General features: G+C 35.3%; 1 protein-coding gene across 4 annotated transcripts; it reads right to left on the reverse strand.

The window, feature by feature from the left end:
- Nucleotides 1–4,092: 4,092 nt before the first annotated feature.
- Nucleotides 4,093–11,765, reverse strand: LOC134537735 (uncharacterized). 4 transcript variants are annotated; one of them, XM_063378490.1, is made up of 6 exons: nt 11,130–11,746; nt 10,458–10,600; nt 8,031–8,285; nt 7,887–7,952; nt 7,681–7,811; nt 4,136–4,871 (listed from the first exon to the last, which is right to left on the reverse strand). In XM_063378490.1, exons 1-6 carry the CDS (start codon nt 11,351–11,353, stop codon nt 4,758–4,760), a joined length of 933 nt encoding a protein of 310 aa, XP_063234560.1. In that variant the 5' UTR covers nt 11,354–11,746; the 3' UTR covers nt 4,136–4,757. The 4 variants fall into 4 exon arrangements, with proteins under 4 accessions (XP_063234558.1, XP_063234557.1, XP_063234556.1 ...); XM_063378488.1 differs by having other exon boundaries at nt 4,093–4,871; nt 7,681–7,952; nt 11,130–11,763; XM_063378487.1 differs by having other exon boundaries at nt 4,093–4,871; nt 7,887–8,285; nt 11,130–11,763.
- Nucleotides 11,766–12,510: the final 745 nt, after the last annotated feature.

Below are 12,510 nucleotides of genomic sequence, written 5' to 3' on the forward strand. Positions count from 1 at the left end.
ATATTTTAACAAAATGCTTACCTGGGCTCTACATCTAAAGCATGTGTTGTGATGGACAGACGAGCAGATAGTGGTGCAGATCAGTATATAGATAGTGCGGTATTGCGGTATCAGTCTTCCTTCCGGTGTTTTCCCTCTATTCCCATCTTTGTGCAACAAAACAATTAGGTTGCATTTTCCGACCGCCCCACATGTAGTTACGCCACTTCGTGTAAAACGAGAAATAGTCAACAATTTTTTTTTTCGGAAAACACGAACAGGCGTAAGTTAACTTAAGTCAGTACGTGTTTTGCTGAATAGTCTCCAAAACACTTACGACGAAATGAAAAAGCATTATATCTTCAAAACCATTGGGAATTAAGTTACGCCACTTCGTGACATGATAGACCACGTAAAGATATGTCTGTAGCCAGTATATCTCAACATCGGCATTTTTGCAGTTACGCCACTTCGTGTTTTGATGGTCGTATTTTGTATGGATACAAAGAAGGAGTGAAATGAAATCTACAAATTTAATTGATAAATTTACTTTTATTTGTACTCATTAATTCAAATATGTTTATTACTTTAACTATAACTTTTATACATGTTTGCTATTTAACTTCTTCCAATCTGTGTTATTCTGTTAAGGATAAGACGATGATAGGAAAAATAGGAAACGAATGTGAGTGTTTCAAGTTAAATGTGCCTCGAAAAAAGTCAAATCTATGGTTGTTCCAATCGAGTGGAAGAGAGAGATAGATGCGGCGCAAGCGTACAATGAGCGTAACCGTACACAGCGTAACGGGACACTTTTTCGTGCGTGCAGCCGGCGTTCATGGATTTATTAGACGTTGTCACGTCAATAAAGGGAATGGGCCGTGTCCTATCGTGCACTAGGGATACGGTTAGGGTACAAGTGTGGCACATTCAATAGCTAAAAACCTAGTTTTTTGTGTCTTGTAATAACCTGTCCTTGCAGCCTCGTGGTGAAGGGGGGAGGGGGACGCCGGTGGACCAGGCCGGGCGTGCAAGTGGACCTGCTCGTCCCTCAGATCACCCTCCGCGTGCCGCCGCCGTGAATCAGTTGACTCGGTCAGGTCAGGAGTCGGACCGGGCCGCTGACATCAGCCGCCGCGTATAGGCGGGAGCGTGACGTCACCACGGGCAGCTGGTCGACCCCCCCCCCCCCTGACCCCCGCCGCTCGCCCCTAGAGAGATGCAGGGCGGCCCATCTGATTGGCGATCAACCATCATTCTCTTCAGCAGAGTTTCCCCCCACCTATGTTGGACCAGCTGCGCACTAAACATATTTTTTTTTCACGCCAAATTTACGTAGCGTTATTCAAATGCAAGGGCGTATTTTTCAGAGGGAAGGGAGGCAAGGAAGAGGAATTGACCCCCACTCCCTGTTTTTTTTCTAAAGTAAAAAAAAAATTAAACAAGGTGCAAGAAGCTGTAATTGGAAAAAAAAATGCTGTTTTAAATTATTTCATAAATTATGTTCTTCCCTTTTTTTATTGCATATTATTGTATGGCATTGTATGAAATCGCGAAAAATTTGTGTTTAGCGTATCTTAACGTAGTTTATAAACCCGGCCTTAGCGCTATGCACGACCAGTTCCGAGCCTTGCTTCCTAGAGGCGACAGCGCGCTAGAAGCACCAGCGAGCCTCACCAACACACGCACGCCCACGACACGACCGGGCGTAAGTGGGGCTCTGCGCAGACGCGCTGCGCAGCGTGATCCCGAGCGCCTCGTCTCTCGCCCCGCGCACGCGCAACAAGTGGGGCTCGCAGCCGGCCCGCCGGGTTCGCGAGGAGGCCTTGAGACGCAGCTTCTTGTTATTGACGTAATCACGGCCAATTTGATCCCAATTGAACTGAAGGCCTGCCTCGGCGGCGCGGCGGGCCCGCTCCGCTAGGGGCGCTGCCGACAAGAGTCTAGCGGCGGTAACGCGACCATAGAGTTAAGGATTGTCATGAGTAGAGACCTGCAAAATTCGCGGATTCATTCGGTGATAGGCTAGAATTCAAACACATATACCTCTTAGATAATTTTGCTATTGGCTTACTGTTCATCTGGACGAATCTCAACCAGTTATGAACCCCCAACCAAAGAAGGATCGAATCACAGACAAACCAGCTGAGACGACTTACAAGTCGGCAGCCGATGAACTTGCGTTATTTTCCCGAGTGTAGAGGGGTATGTGCAGTCTATCCTGAAGGCCATCGAAACCGCGAATTTTGCAGGTCTCTAGTCGTGAGACATAACCAGAGGGGGAGCGCTGCATTTGGGGGGGGGGGGGGGGAGTTGCGCTAAACTTGCAGAATTATTTTTACTATAGATATTCACTTAAATATCGTAGTGTTAGAAAAAATAAGTGTTGGAAGGCAGCTGAACTTAATAATTGTTCCTACAAGAAAGAGTCATACATGTATATCGTTAAATATTTAAAAACTGTTAAACTTGCTATGTATTTATTAACAATTAAATGAAAAACTATTTATTTACCATATAAGTAGAATACTAAATATTTGGAATAGTGGAATTAATTAATATGTGTTGTCGATATGAGTTGTTATCGGGAAAGGTTTGGTTTGGTTCGAACCATGAGTTCTGGTCCCGGGTGGACACTATTCTAGTTACGTCCCTGGTGCTGTGACGTATTTGAAGGTATTTTTTTTACCTAGTCATCGCCATATTGACACGCCCAAAACATTGCGGGAAATGTTGTTTGACCACGTCTGATGATGGTTAGTATGGTTATGCGAAATATAAAATCTCCGTCGTTAAACACAGCCACTTCCATTAAATACAGTCATACCAAATATGGCGGCCGTTTTTTTTTTTTACAAAATGTCAGCTGGATTTGTAATTTTCGTTAAAACGCTGAAGAATTATGCATAATTTATGGAATGCAACGAACGTTGTGTTTTTTTTAAAGACGAATTACGTCAGAAATGTTTACACAATTTAATTTTGATCTAAGTTTGAGGTTGGTTGTCATTAATGATGTCACACTTCACATTGGTCATTCAGGAACTTTATATAAGTTTTGATTGTGAGCACTAAATTTTAATTTTTATTTTTACATAAGTTATCAAACACTTGAATTAGGTTTAAAAATGTGTTAGGTACTGCTGTACCCGAGCAGTGGTGCCGTGATTAACTAACGCTGGACTTGTATTCAGGAATAGAGGGGATCCATCACGGTTTATAGTACTGATAGAAAAGTCTGTTGGTAAAAATGGGAGCTCACCTTATATCGGTTGCGCTTGGTTGTGAAAAAATGTGGTTTTATCGTGGTATCTCCGGCTCCCGTAATCGTAGCGAGATAAAATATACACAAAATTTAATTTTAATTATAAGCTTTTAAATACAATAAGTTTCATCAAACTCCGTCCAGTAGTTTTGCGTGATACTCAAAGAAAAGAAAAGACAACCAGCCAAATATTCAATAATATTATAGAAATTCAATAAAACATAATTGAATAATAAACTTTTTTAATTCAAACTATTTTGGAGATTAACTGCGTGTTTTTTTTGCTTAAAAAAAATCTAAATACATTTGAGTTCTTATTGTATGTATACCTATATATGATTATAAGGAGAGCAGAAAAAAAAATTATCCAAACACCCAACGCCTCCTCGAAAAGCGAAGGAGAAATAAATGAATTGGCAACACTGTTCGCTGCCTCGACTCTGGCTGCGAGCGGGCGTGTGCGCTGTCGAACGAAGGAAAAGTGAGTACTCGCGCACAACGGGCAATTCTATTGTATAGTCCATCCACGGTAACCTCCTACTTTTCTGAAGCCCTGCTTTTCACCGGATCTACTTTAATGTCACTATGTATCCTTCCGCCGTATGTAAACAAAAACATTGCCATGTGACAAATGTCAAATGGTTTGTTTACAATCACCAGCTGTCAAAACAATGTGTGTGTGTATGTATGTATATATATATATATAAAAGTAATTTGAATATGATCTAAGTATACATGCATATGTTCATAACATTATTTATGATACCCAATGGTAAAAATATTAAAAAATAAGTTTGTTAGCTAAAGAAATAACATATAATTTAAAGTAAATTTTTAGGAGAATATATAAAAAAAAGTATTGTAAATTATACATATGGCTGTCCATCTAAGCAATCTGGAAAAGACTAAGGATTGAAGGTTTAATAAAATTAACAAATTCAGATGAAAACATTTAAAAATGAATTTTCTTCTTTTATTTAATAAACCCCTACCATTTTGCCGGTTAAGGCCACAAATAAAAATATGGTTATATACATTTTCCTGAGTATACTTATTAGACAAAATCATAATTTTATGAACAGTAAAATTGTGGTGAAGAATTGACAGTAATTTCTATACCACTTATATGCATTATTTATTTGTGGCCCTGGATGGGGACTGGCTTTTTGTTTTCCAAGTAAGTTCACTGAAAAATGAAGACACACAACAAAATAAAATGTTTCACATACACCTATACGAATCCAGAAATGAAATTTAATATTCATTTCATAATACGTGTAATATAAAGTTAATACATAAAGTTCCAGTAATCAACATACTTCATGGGAATGCATAAAAGAAAAAAAAAATGTTTCAAACCCCAATACTTACAGTTGCCCAGGTGTTTATTACATACAGACCTCAATAAGAACACCCGGGTAAATCATCAAGAGGAACTGCCAGTACTTCACTGTCTCCATCTACTTGCTGTGTCGTAACCTCAAATTCTTCGCTGTCACTGTCTTCACTTGAACTATCCTCGCCGAGGTGGATGATGAGTGGAGGAATGGTGCCGCTGTCTATGTGGACTTCTCTCTCCCAGTCTGCTTGAATTAGCTTCTCCACGTGATCCACACACCTCGCCCATCTAAAAAAATTAATGTATACAGTAAAACCTCTATATAAATGACCTGTTTATAGCAAAAACCACTCTATAACAAAATATGTTTGTTTCTGTCAAAACGGCATAGTAAACAATGCATGGCATGCTCTTTATTACATACAATTTTGAACTCACTCCACAAGAAAGTATTTTTAAACACAACAAAACTCGTTTAATGTGTTTTCCTCAACTATCAAAGCTATTATTTAATACTTGAAGTAACATGTTTTGTTTTATGTTATCTGAAAAAAAAAAATTATAGTGGTTTATTCAAGATATAATAAAGCTGTAAATATTATATATGTTATCAATAAAGGCTTAGAATGCATATGATAAAATATTTATTTCATAAGTTTTGTGTTTGTTTTTGGTTAAAATTTGTCCCAGACAAAAACAGTGAGATATAGCGAAAATTTAATTTTTTGAATAGTTTTGATGATTTACTGTATATGTATTTCACTATAATAACATAACTTTTGAAAATACTAATGTGCAAGAACTACATGTGTAAATACCTATTCAAGTTCGCTAGATGAAAATATTCAAAATTCTCTACGTTGAAATTTTATCTGAATATTTAAATCTGCCTACAGCACTGAACCCACCATAACTTTAAAGTCATTGACACAAGATTAAGCATAACAGAAAGTAATATCACAATTACTAATAAATACAAAACTATTTATGGAAATGAAACAATTGCAAATGGACTGCAATTACAAAAAAAAAAAACCTTGCAAATAAGTCACCACTGTTAGATCTAGAAACTACACAGATATGTATGAATCACATGGGAATAAAATTACAAACACAAACACAAACACGAACACAAACACATACATGCAACACATTTTCAAAACGACAACTACACAAATTCAAACCACTTATTTTTACCAATTGTTTTAAAGCTGTATTACTGGTATATGAATATACACAAAATGATAATCACACTATACACACACTAGCACACAAAGTTATCAAAAGGAATGGTAGGACCAGGCTGCTAGGCAACAATACTTACGTATTATGTAAAAATGTATGGTAAGGGTTTTGCTGAAGCTTGAGGAATGTTCTACAGGAAAATAAAACAATTTCTACTTCAAAAGGAATACCCCATTGGTCATGCAACATGAAAATACCTCTCTGGTGTGGAAGCATCAAGAGCCTCTTTCCAGATGGCTGCAACTGCATCATTGTCAAATCTCTTGGCCCGCCCCACGTTACTATTGTAATGGTGTTTACATTGAGCCCAAACTAGTTCGATTGCATTATAGTGGCAGTGATAGGGTGGGAGTCGTAGAATTTCGTGGCCATAGTTACGAGCCAACTCGTCTACCTCATATCTGAAAAGTGTGTTAGAACAAGGTGTATACGTAATTTTTTGCAACTATCTCACTTTTAAAGAAATGCTGTAAAAAAAACGAAATAATATACCGTATTCGGGGCTTGTTTTGTTTAGCTATTCTCAGCAGCTCCACTTTCAACAAATTATTTTCATGTTTTATCCCATTCTTCTCCAGCCACGCGATCAGTGCAGCCTTGGTCCAGTTCGTTGTAGGTGTTTTCTCAACCTACGTTGTGCCAACATTTAACTAAATACTCAAGTAGCTGATAAGAATTCATGACAGTAGAACCCTGTTACAATTTTACTGCTTATAAAGTTTTCCTGCCTATAATGTATTATTTTTCAAGTACAATATTTTCCCTATAAGGACAATGTATTTAATTCCTGGATATAATGTTTCACAAATTATGCGTTTCGTGCTTGTAATGTTCACTTCATAAAATTTTAGAAGACGAAAAAAATTAAAAGCCTTTGTCTATACTGTCTATGTATATGTGTATGTTAGCAGTTAACTGCCTGTTGACACCCTTGGAAAACAAATAAATTCATAAATTTTAAGCCATTCTGTGTGTTTTCAAATGTATTCACTTAAATCACATGTTCAAGTGGCAAAAGAACTGGACTTAAGCATTTCCACTGTAAACACTGTCGTGAATTATGACAATTATACAGAAATATGACAATTTTACAGCAATGAGACAATGTGTAAGTAAAGACAAAGCAGATAGAAGCTGGAAGCACCATGATGTTAAAGAAAAATTGTTTTTAGCTTGCTACAAGCAAATTGGAGCATCAAATATATCTTTATGCAGCTTGTTGAGTCCATTGGCAATAAATCCACACTAAAAAGTACTAAATTGAATTTCCTGCTTATGTTTTTTTTTCTTGTAGCCCCTTAAAAACAAATTATAACAGGGTTCTACTGTACTTATGCAAAGCAAACATGTGTTTTGGCATATTGTCGTAATGAATTTCTAAATTTAACAAAGCATGTTAGTTTAGTGACTAGAAATTTTTTTGAAAATATTATTTTAATTTATTAAGTAGGGCAACAGAGCATTCATAAAGTGGGTCCTTTTACCAAACAAGTAATTATGTCATTTTCAAATGCTGTTTGCAATAAAAAAATTTTATTTGGTATTTCAAACCCTCTACTAAATTAGTTTGCACTACAATGTAATTCAATTACATTATATATATATATATATATATATATATATATATATATATATATATATATATCTGTGTGTGTGTGTGTGTGTAATCAATTTCAGCTCAAACATTATAGTTTATAAAAATGTAGTGTAGGCATACTATTAAGATAACAATTATTGCTGGCAAAATGTATTAGTCTCGAATATTCGTACTTATACACAATAATAAACACATGTAAATTTTTCACATTATAATTTGAGCAATAAAAAGACACTGCTTTACCATTGCACATACCTGGGTGCTGTGATATGAAGCATTGTCCATTATGATGACACTGGGTTCCTCAAGATGCACCAACATGTCTTCAAACCACATCAAGAAAGTTTCCCCATTCATCTCGCCATGGTAGTCTGCAGTCTTCTGACCTGAAACAAAAAGTAATCCTGCTCCTGGCACAAAGCCAGTGCGCCCTCCAGCATTAACAACAATAAACCTTTTACCATCTCCAACAGTACGTCTCTTCGCAGATTGTAGACTCTTGTCCTGCCATGACTTTGATACAGTTCCTGAAAAATATATGAAATGGAAATGAAATACTTTGTATTGGACCACAGAACAAATTTTCAAATAAATTAATGCCTTGCCTCTCTGGAAAATCCATGTTTCATCAACAAATATGAAATTGGCACCTCTTTCTTTTTCTTCTTTATACTTTCTCAAGAAATCTATTCGCTGCAATACTATGTTTTCATTCTCTATCAAAGCTTTTCGTCCATCAACAGTTTTCCATGAAAATCCCATCTTCTTTAACAATTTATGAAGACTTGATCTTCCACCATAATAATCTATTTGTCTTTCCCTGATTTCTTTCAAAATGGTGTCGACTGTAACATTCAAACCTGTAAATTTATTGCATACATTAACAATACATGAAATAACAGAGGTACACAAAACTAAGCGAAACCACAACCCCGTAGAAGATAATTTAAGTGCACAATTTACATTTATTAAATAGTTTTAATAAACTTACATTTCAAAAATACTTTTAAATTAATGGTAAATATTTACTTGGGCGGTATTTCCGAAAACAAAAGTTAAAAATCCGAAAATACCTTTATTTTATGCTCTTCAACTTCCTCTTTTCATTAAAATCGGCGGAGATTAGAAATTCCAAATACTTTAGGAGATATCGAATTTTTAAATTTCAGCACAAAACCAGCGCATTCCTGTGGCGTGCGTGCACCATTGTTTCTTGTTTACGTACGAGTATCTATTTTTTTTATTGGATAATGATGTCACGTTTTTGTTCGTGATAGGCCAGAATTCAAATGAACTAATACGTGATTATTTAGTTCAATTATTGTTTAAAACGGTGTTTAATTACCGCCTCCAACTTAGGTGAGTTTTTAACGTTTCTAATTTTAAAGTCTTATTTGTTATTTTGATATTGTTGCCCAAGTAATAAGTAACAAAAAAATTTACGTGAGTTGTTACTGTACATCCTTTGTTACGGGTTTGTTAGGTAAGGTCAGTTACATTATAAATAATTTAAAACTAAAGAATAATTAAAATTAATTCACATTATTTTTAATATCACCTTAGTTTGAAAGTATTTATAATGTAACTGACCTGACTTAATCGACCATTTTAGTTTTAAAATATTAAATTAAAAAATTTGATATCTCCTAAAGTATTTGGAATTTCTTATCTCCGCCGCTTTTAATGAAAAGAGGAAGTTTAAGAGCATATGATAAAGGTATTTTCGGATTTTTAACATTTATTTTCGCAAATACCGCTCAACTACATATGATGAAATTTAAAAATTCGATATCTTCTAAAGTATTTGGAATTTCTTATCTCCGCCACTTTTAATGAAAAGAGGAAGTTGAAGAGCATAAAATAAAGGTATTTTCGGATTTTTAACATTTTTTTTCGGAAATACCGCCCAAGTAAATATTTACCCATTAGTATTTCAGCATTCAATTTAGCAATCAATAAGTTACAAGCTCTACACTGTGTTGTAGGTAAATGTTTTGTATCGTGTATCCCATGTGATCCCTAGATCTTTATGCATGAACCTGTACATCCTATTGATCGTGTGGTGCATGTATTTTTTCATTTATTCAGATCAAAGATCCTGAACATAATCAAATATTGTGGTATAGCAAAAATAATTATCATAAGTTTAATAAGACATATATATTTTCATTATTATTCAACTTTAAATCATAACTCATTACTACATCACAGGTTTTTATTTTTGGTTTTGTACAGGATTTTTAAACGTAATAAATTAGAAAAGCAAGCATCATCAATCACAGGATCAATATTTGCAGGATCATGCGATCAGGATCAATGTATCGAATCGGATACGCGATACTAAACTTTTACTGTTTTATAACCTTCTGTTACTTCATACACTAACACACAGTTTGTCTGGCTAAGTTGTGTTTTCATATGATACTTCATTACAATGAAGTAGGACTATTGTTTATAAAATAACAATACCCCTATATTTTCTAAAGGGTTAGGCGGGGCATGACACTATTTTGCAATAGAATATATATTGTACTGGACCCTGCCACACAGTACAATTTAGCCAATTAAGTATCCCAATTTTTTTTTAATAACCATGCTTGCTTAGACCACAACTCACTAATTTGTAACCAATTACTGCTAAAGCGCACAACTGGATATTATTGATACTGGAAATAGTCATTATTTAACCTTCTGATACATCATAAAAGTTGAGGTTATTTAATATGTATACTGTGTATAACGATATAAACATTACTTGTAGTTTTAGAATGTAACAATTTTCTTTCTATCTTTAACCTAACCTTAAAAGGACGTGTACGTATTTAATATGTTGCACAATATTCTATATATCAATACCATATCAATAAAGAAACCTAACAAACCACCCAAAAATGTTAAGTATTTTTAAAGGACAGATGATATCGGGAAAAAAACTGAACCGGTCAATCTGCATATGGATATATGAAATGAATACAATTAAGTAGGGCCTACCCCAGTGATATCGAAACTACTCTTCAGTATCAAATTTTTACCTTCAGCGTACATCCTGTAAATTGCATTCCTGATTGCATTTACTGTGAAATCGTCGACTGTGTCAAGTGACTTTCCTTCCTGTGGCCTTTTTTTCCTCTTTTTTCCTGGTGTTGAAACTTCTTCAATGTCTTTCTTGTAGTACCTAACCAAAAAAAAAAACATTTGTCATATAACACTTTTCCGGGGACCCGTTCACAATACGCAGTTAGGCAGTGTTCCAAATATGGCATTTTGTCACAAATATTTGCTTTGTGGTCACTAAATGGAAACATTACAGACTTTGTCCACGAAATTAATGAAGTGTTTTTTATTTATTTTGTGATCTCCCAAACAGATGAAAAACTAATTAAATGCAAATTATAAAATCACTCCCTTATGTTATAGTTAAACCTATCATAAAGTTTATAAACATCGTTATAAACAAACGTGTATCACACCCATAAAAATACTTGAAAGTGCCTATATTGTTATTGTTAGGACCTGAGTAGGCCTAATATGATTTTAGGTTAAGTTTTCAACAGAGACGCCACATGGCGGTGTTGTCGCACACCAAAAAATATAAATTGGAAATAAAACACAAAAAACCTCGTGAGTTAAAACACAGGCCGACAATACTTAGGACACAGTCGATATTTTTTTTACGTGCATGAAAACGAAAAAAGCCTACTTACTTGAGAACAGTTGACTTTGCGATGTTGAGAAGAAACGCGGTCGTCTGCGTAACGTCACATTTCTTCAAGTCGCCTTTCCTAATTAAAAGATATAAGTTCTGAGCGACGTTAATGATGTCCATCTGACGCTGCGACGAAGTAGCTTTCCCCATCCCGGAACCAATTACCATTACAGCAATCACAAGAACCACACAAAATATCAAAACGATAACAAATTCCATCATTACAATAGTAGATAATAAATAATATAACAAAGTTAAAATACACAATATTAACACAAAATCCTGAAACACAAACTGTACGTTATTTCACGGTCAGTAATATATTAAAACACACTGCAAAATGGCGTACAGACTGCAGACTGCTTAAAGAGCTGCTGAAAGCGGCTGAAAGAGAAAACAAACAAGTGACTATTAACATTATTAATGCGCGACCACGGTTTCGGCACGTAATATTTTTTTACCGTTAACATAACGTTTTTATTTCACCAGAGATTTAAAAAAATGTTCAAACTTAACAAATACCCAAACAAATTCTTAAATACACGCGGAAAGTCAAAAAATATATATTTTGGCTATGGAACTATTTCGTTCTAATCATTGCCAACACACCACTTCTCTCACTGTTTCATTTACACACATGCGAGATCATTAATATTAATAATATTGTACATAGATAGTTACTTTTTTTGTAAAATTTTATTTAACATCATTATACGGTAATTTAGTGTTAATGCATGTTTAATATGCATATGATGGAAAGTATTTTTGCAAACGAACCAAACATGCTGCATCCTGGTGTGTTTTTTCAAAGGTTCGTTTAAAAAAGTAGGAGGTTACCGTGGATGGACTATAGGCAGAAACGTGTTATTCTCCCGGGCGTCTCCCTTGAAACGAAGACTTGAGCTCTGAACGAAAATGACCCCCGGGTTTGCTCGCGTGAAGTCTGTATTACAGCTGACTCACGCGCGGAACGATTCACCCTCTTTATGGCGCGCTTAGGCCGGGGTCACGCCGGGGCGGCTGTCATTTTATACTCGGTGATTTCTTCCAGATCAATTGTTTGCATTGTTCACTTAGTGCATTCTTGAGAGTCCTGCTTTGTGCCACTCTAAGACAAGCAGCTAAAAAGAACGTTTCAAACAGCATTACTAACCCAACCTGCAACTTAAATTTCGACGATGGTTTTGTTAATTTATTTTAGGATGTTTTGAAACTCCATCCCAATAAATTATCCTCAGGTCAGTTTCATAAATGCTTACGATCCAATTTCCGGTAGAATCGCGTCATTATATGTGGCAATAAATCTTTGAAATTTTTTTTTTAGTATGAAATCATCAATTTTAATTGTATTGACCAGTACATTAAGTAATGTACAAGTT

The sequence above is a fragment of the Bacillus rossius genome, chromosome 12, assembly GCF_032445375.1.
Source record: "Bacillus rossius redtenbacheri isolate Brsri chromosome 12, Brsri_v3, whole genome shotgun sequence".
Taxonomy (NCBI): domain Eukaryota; kingdom Metazoa; phylum Arthropoda; class Insecta; order Phasmatodea; family Bacillidae; genus Bacillus; species Bacillus rossius.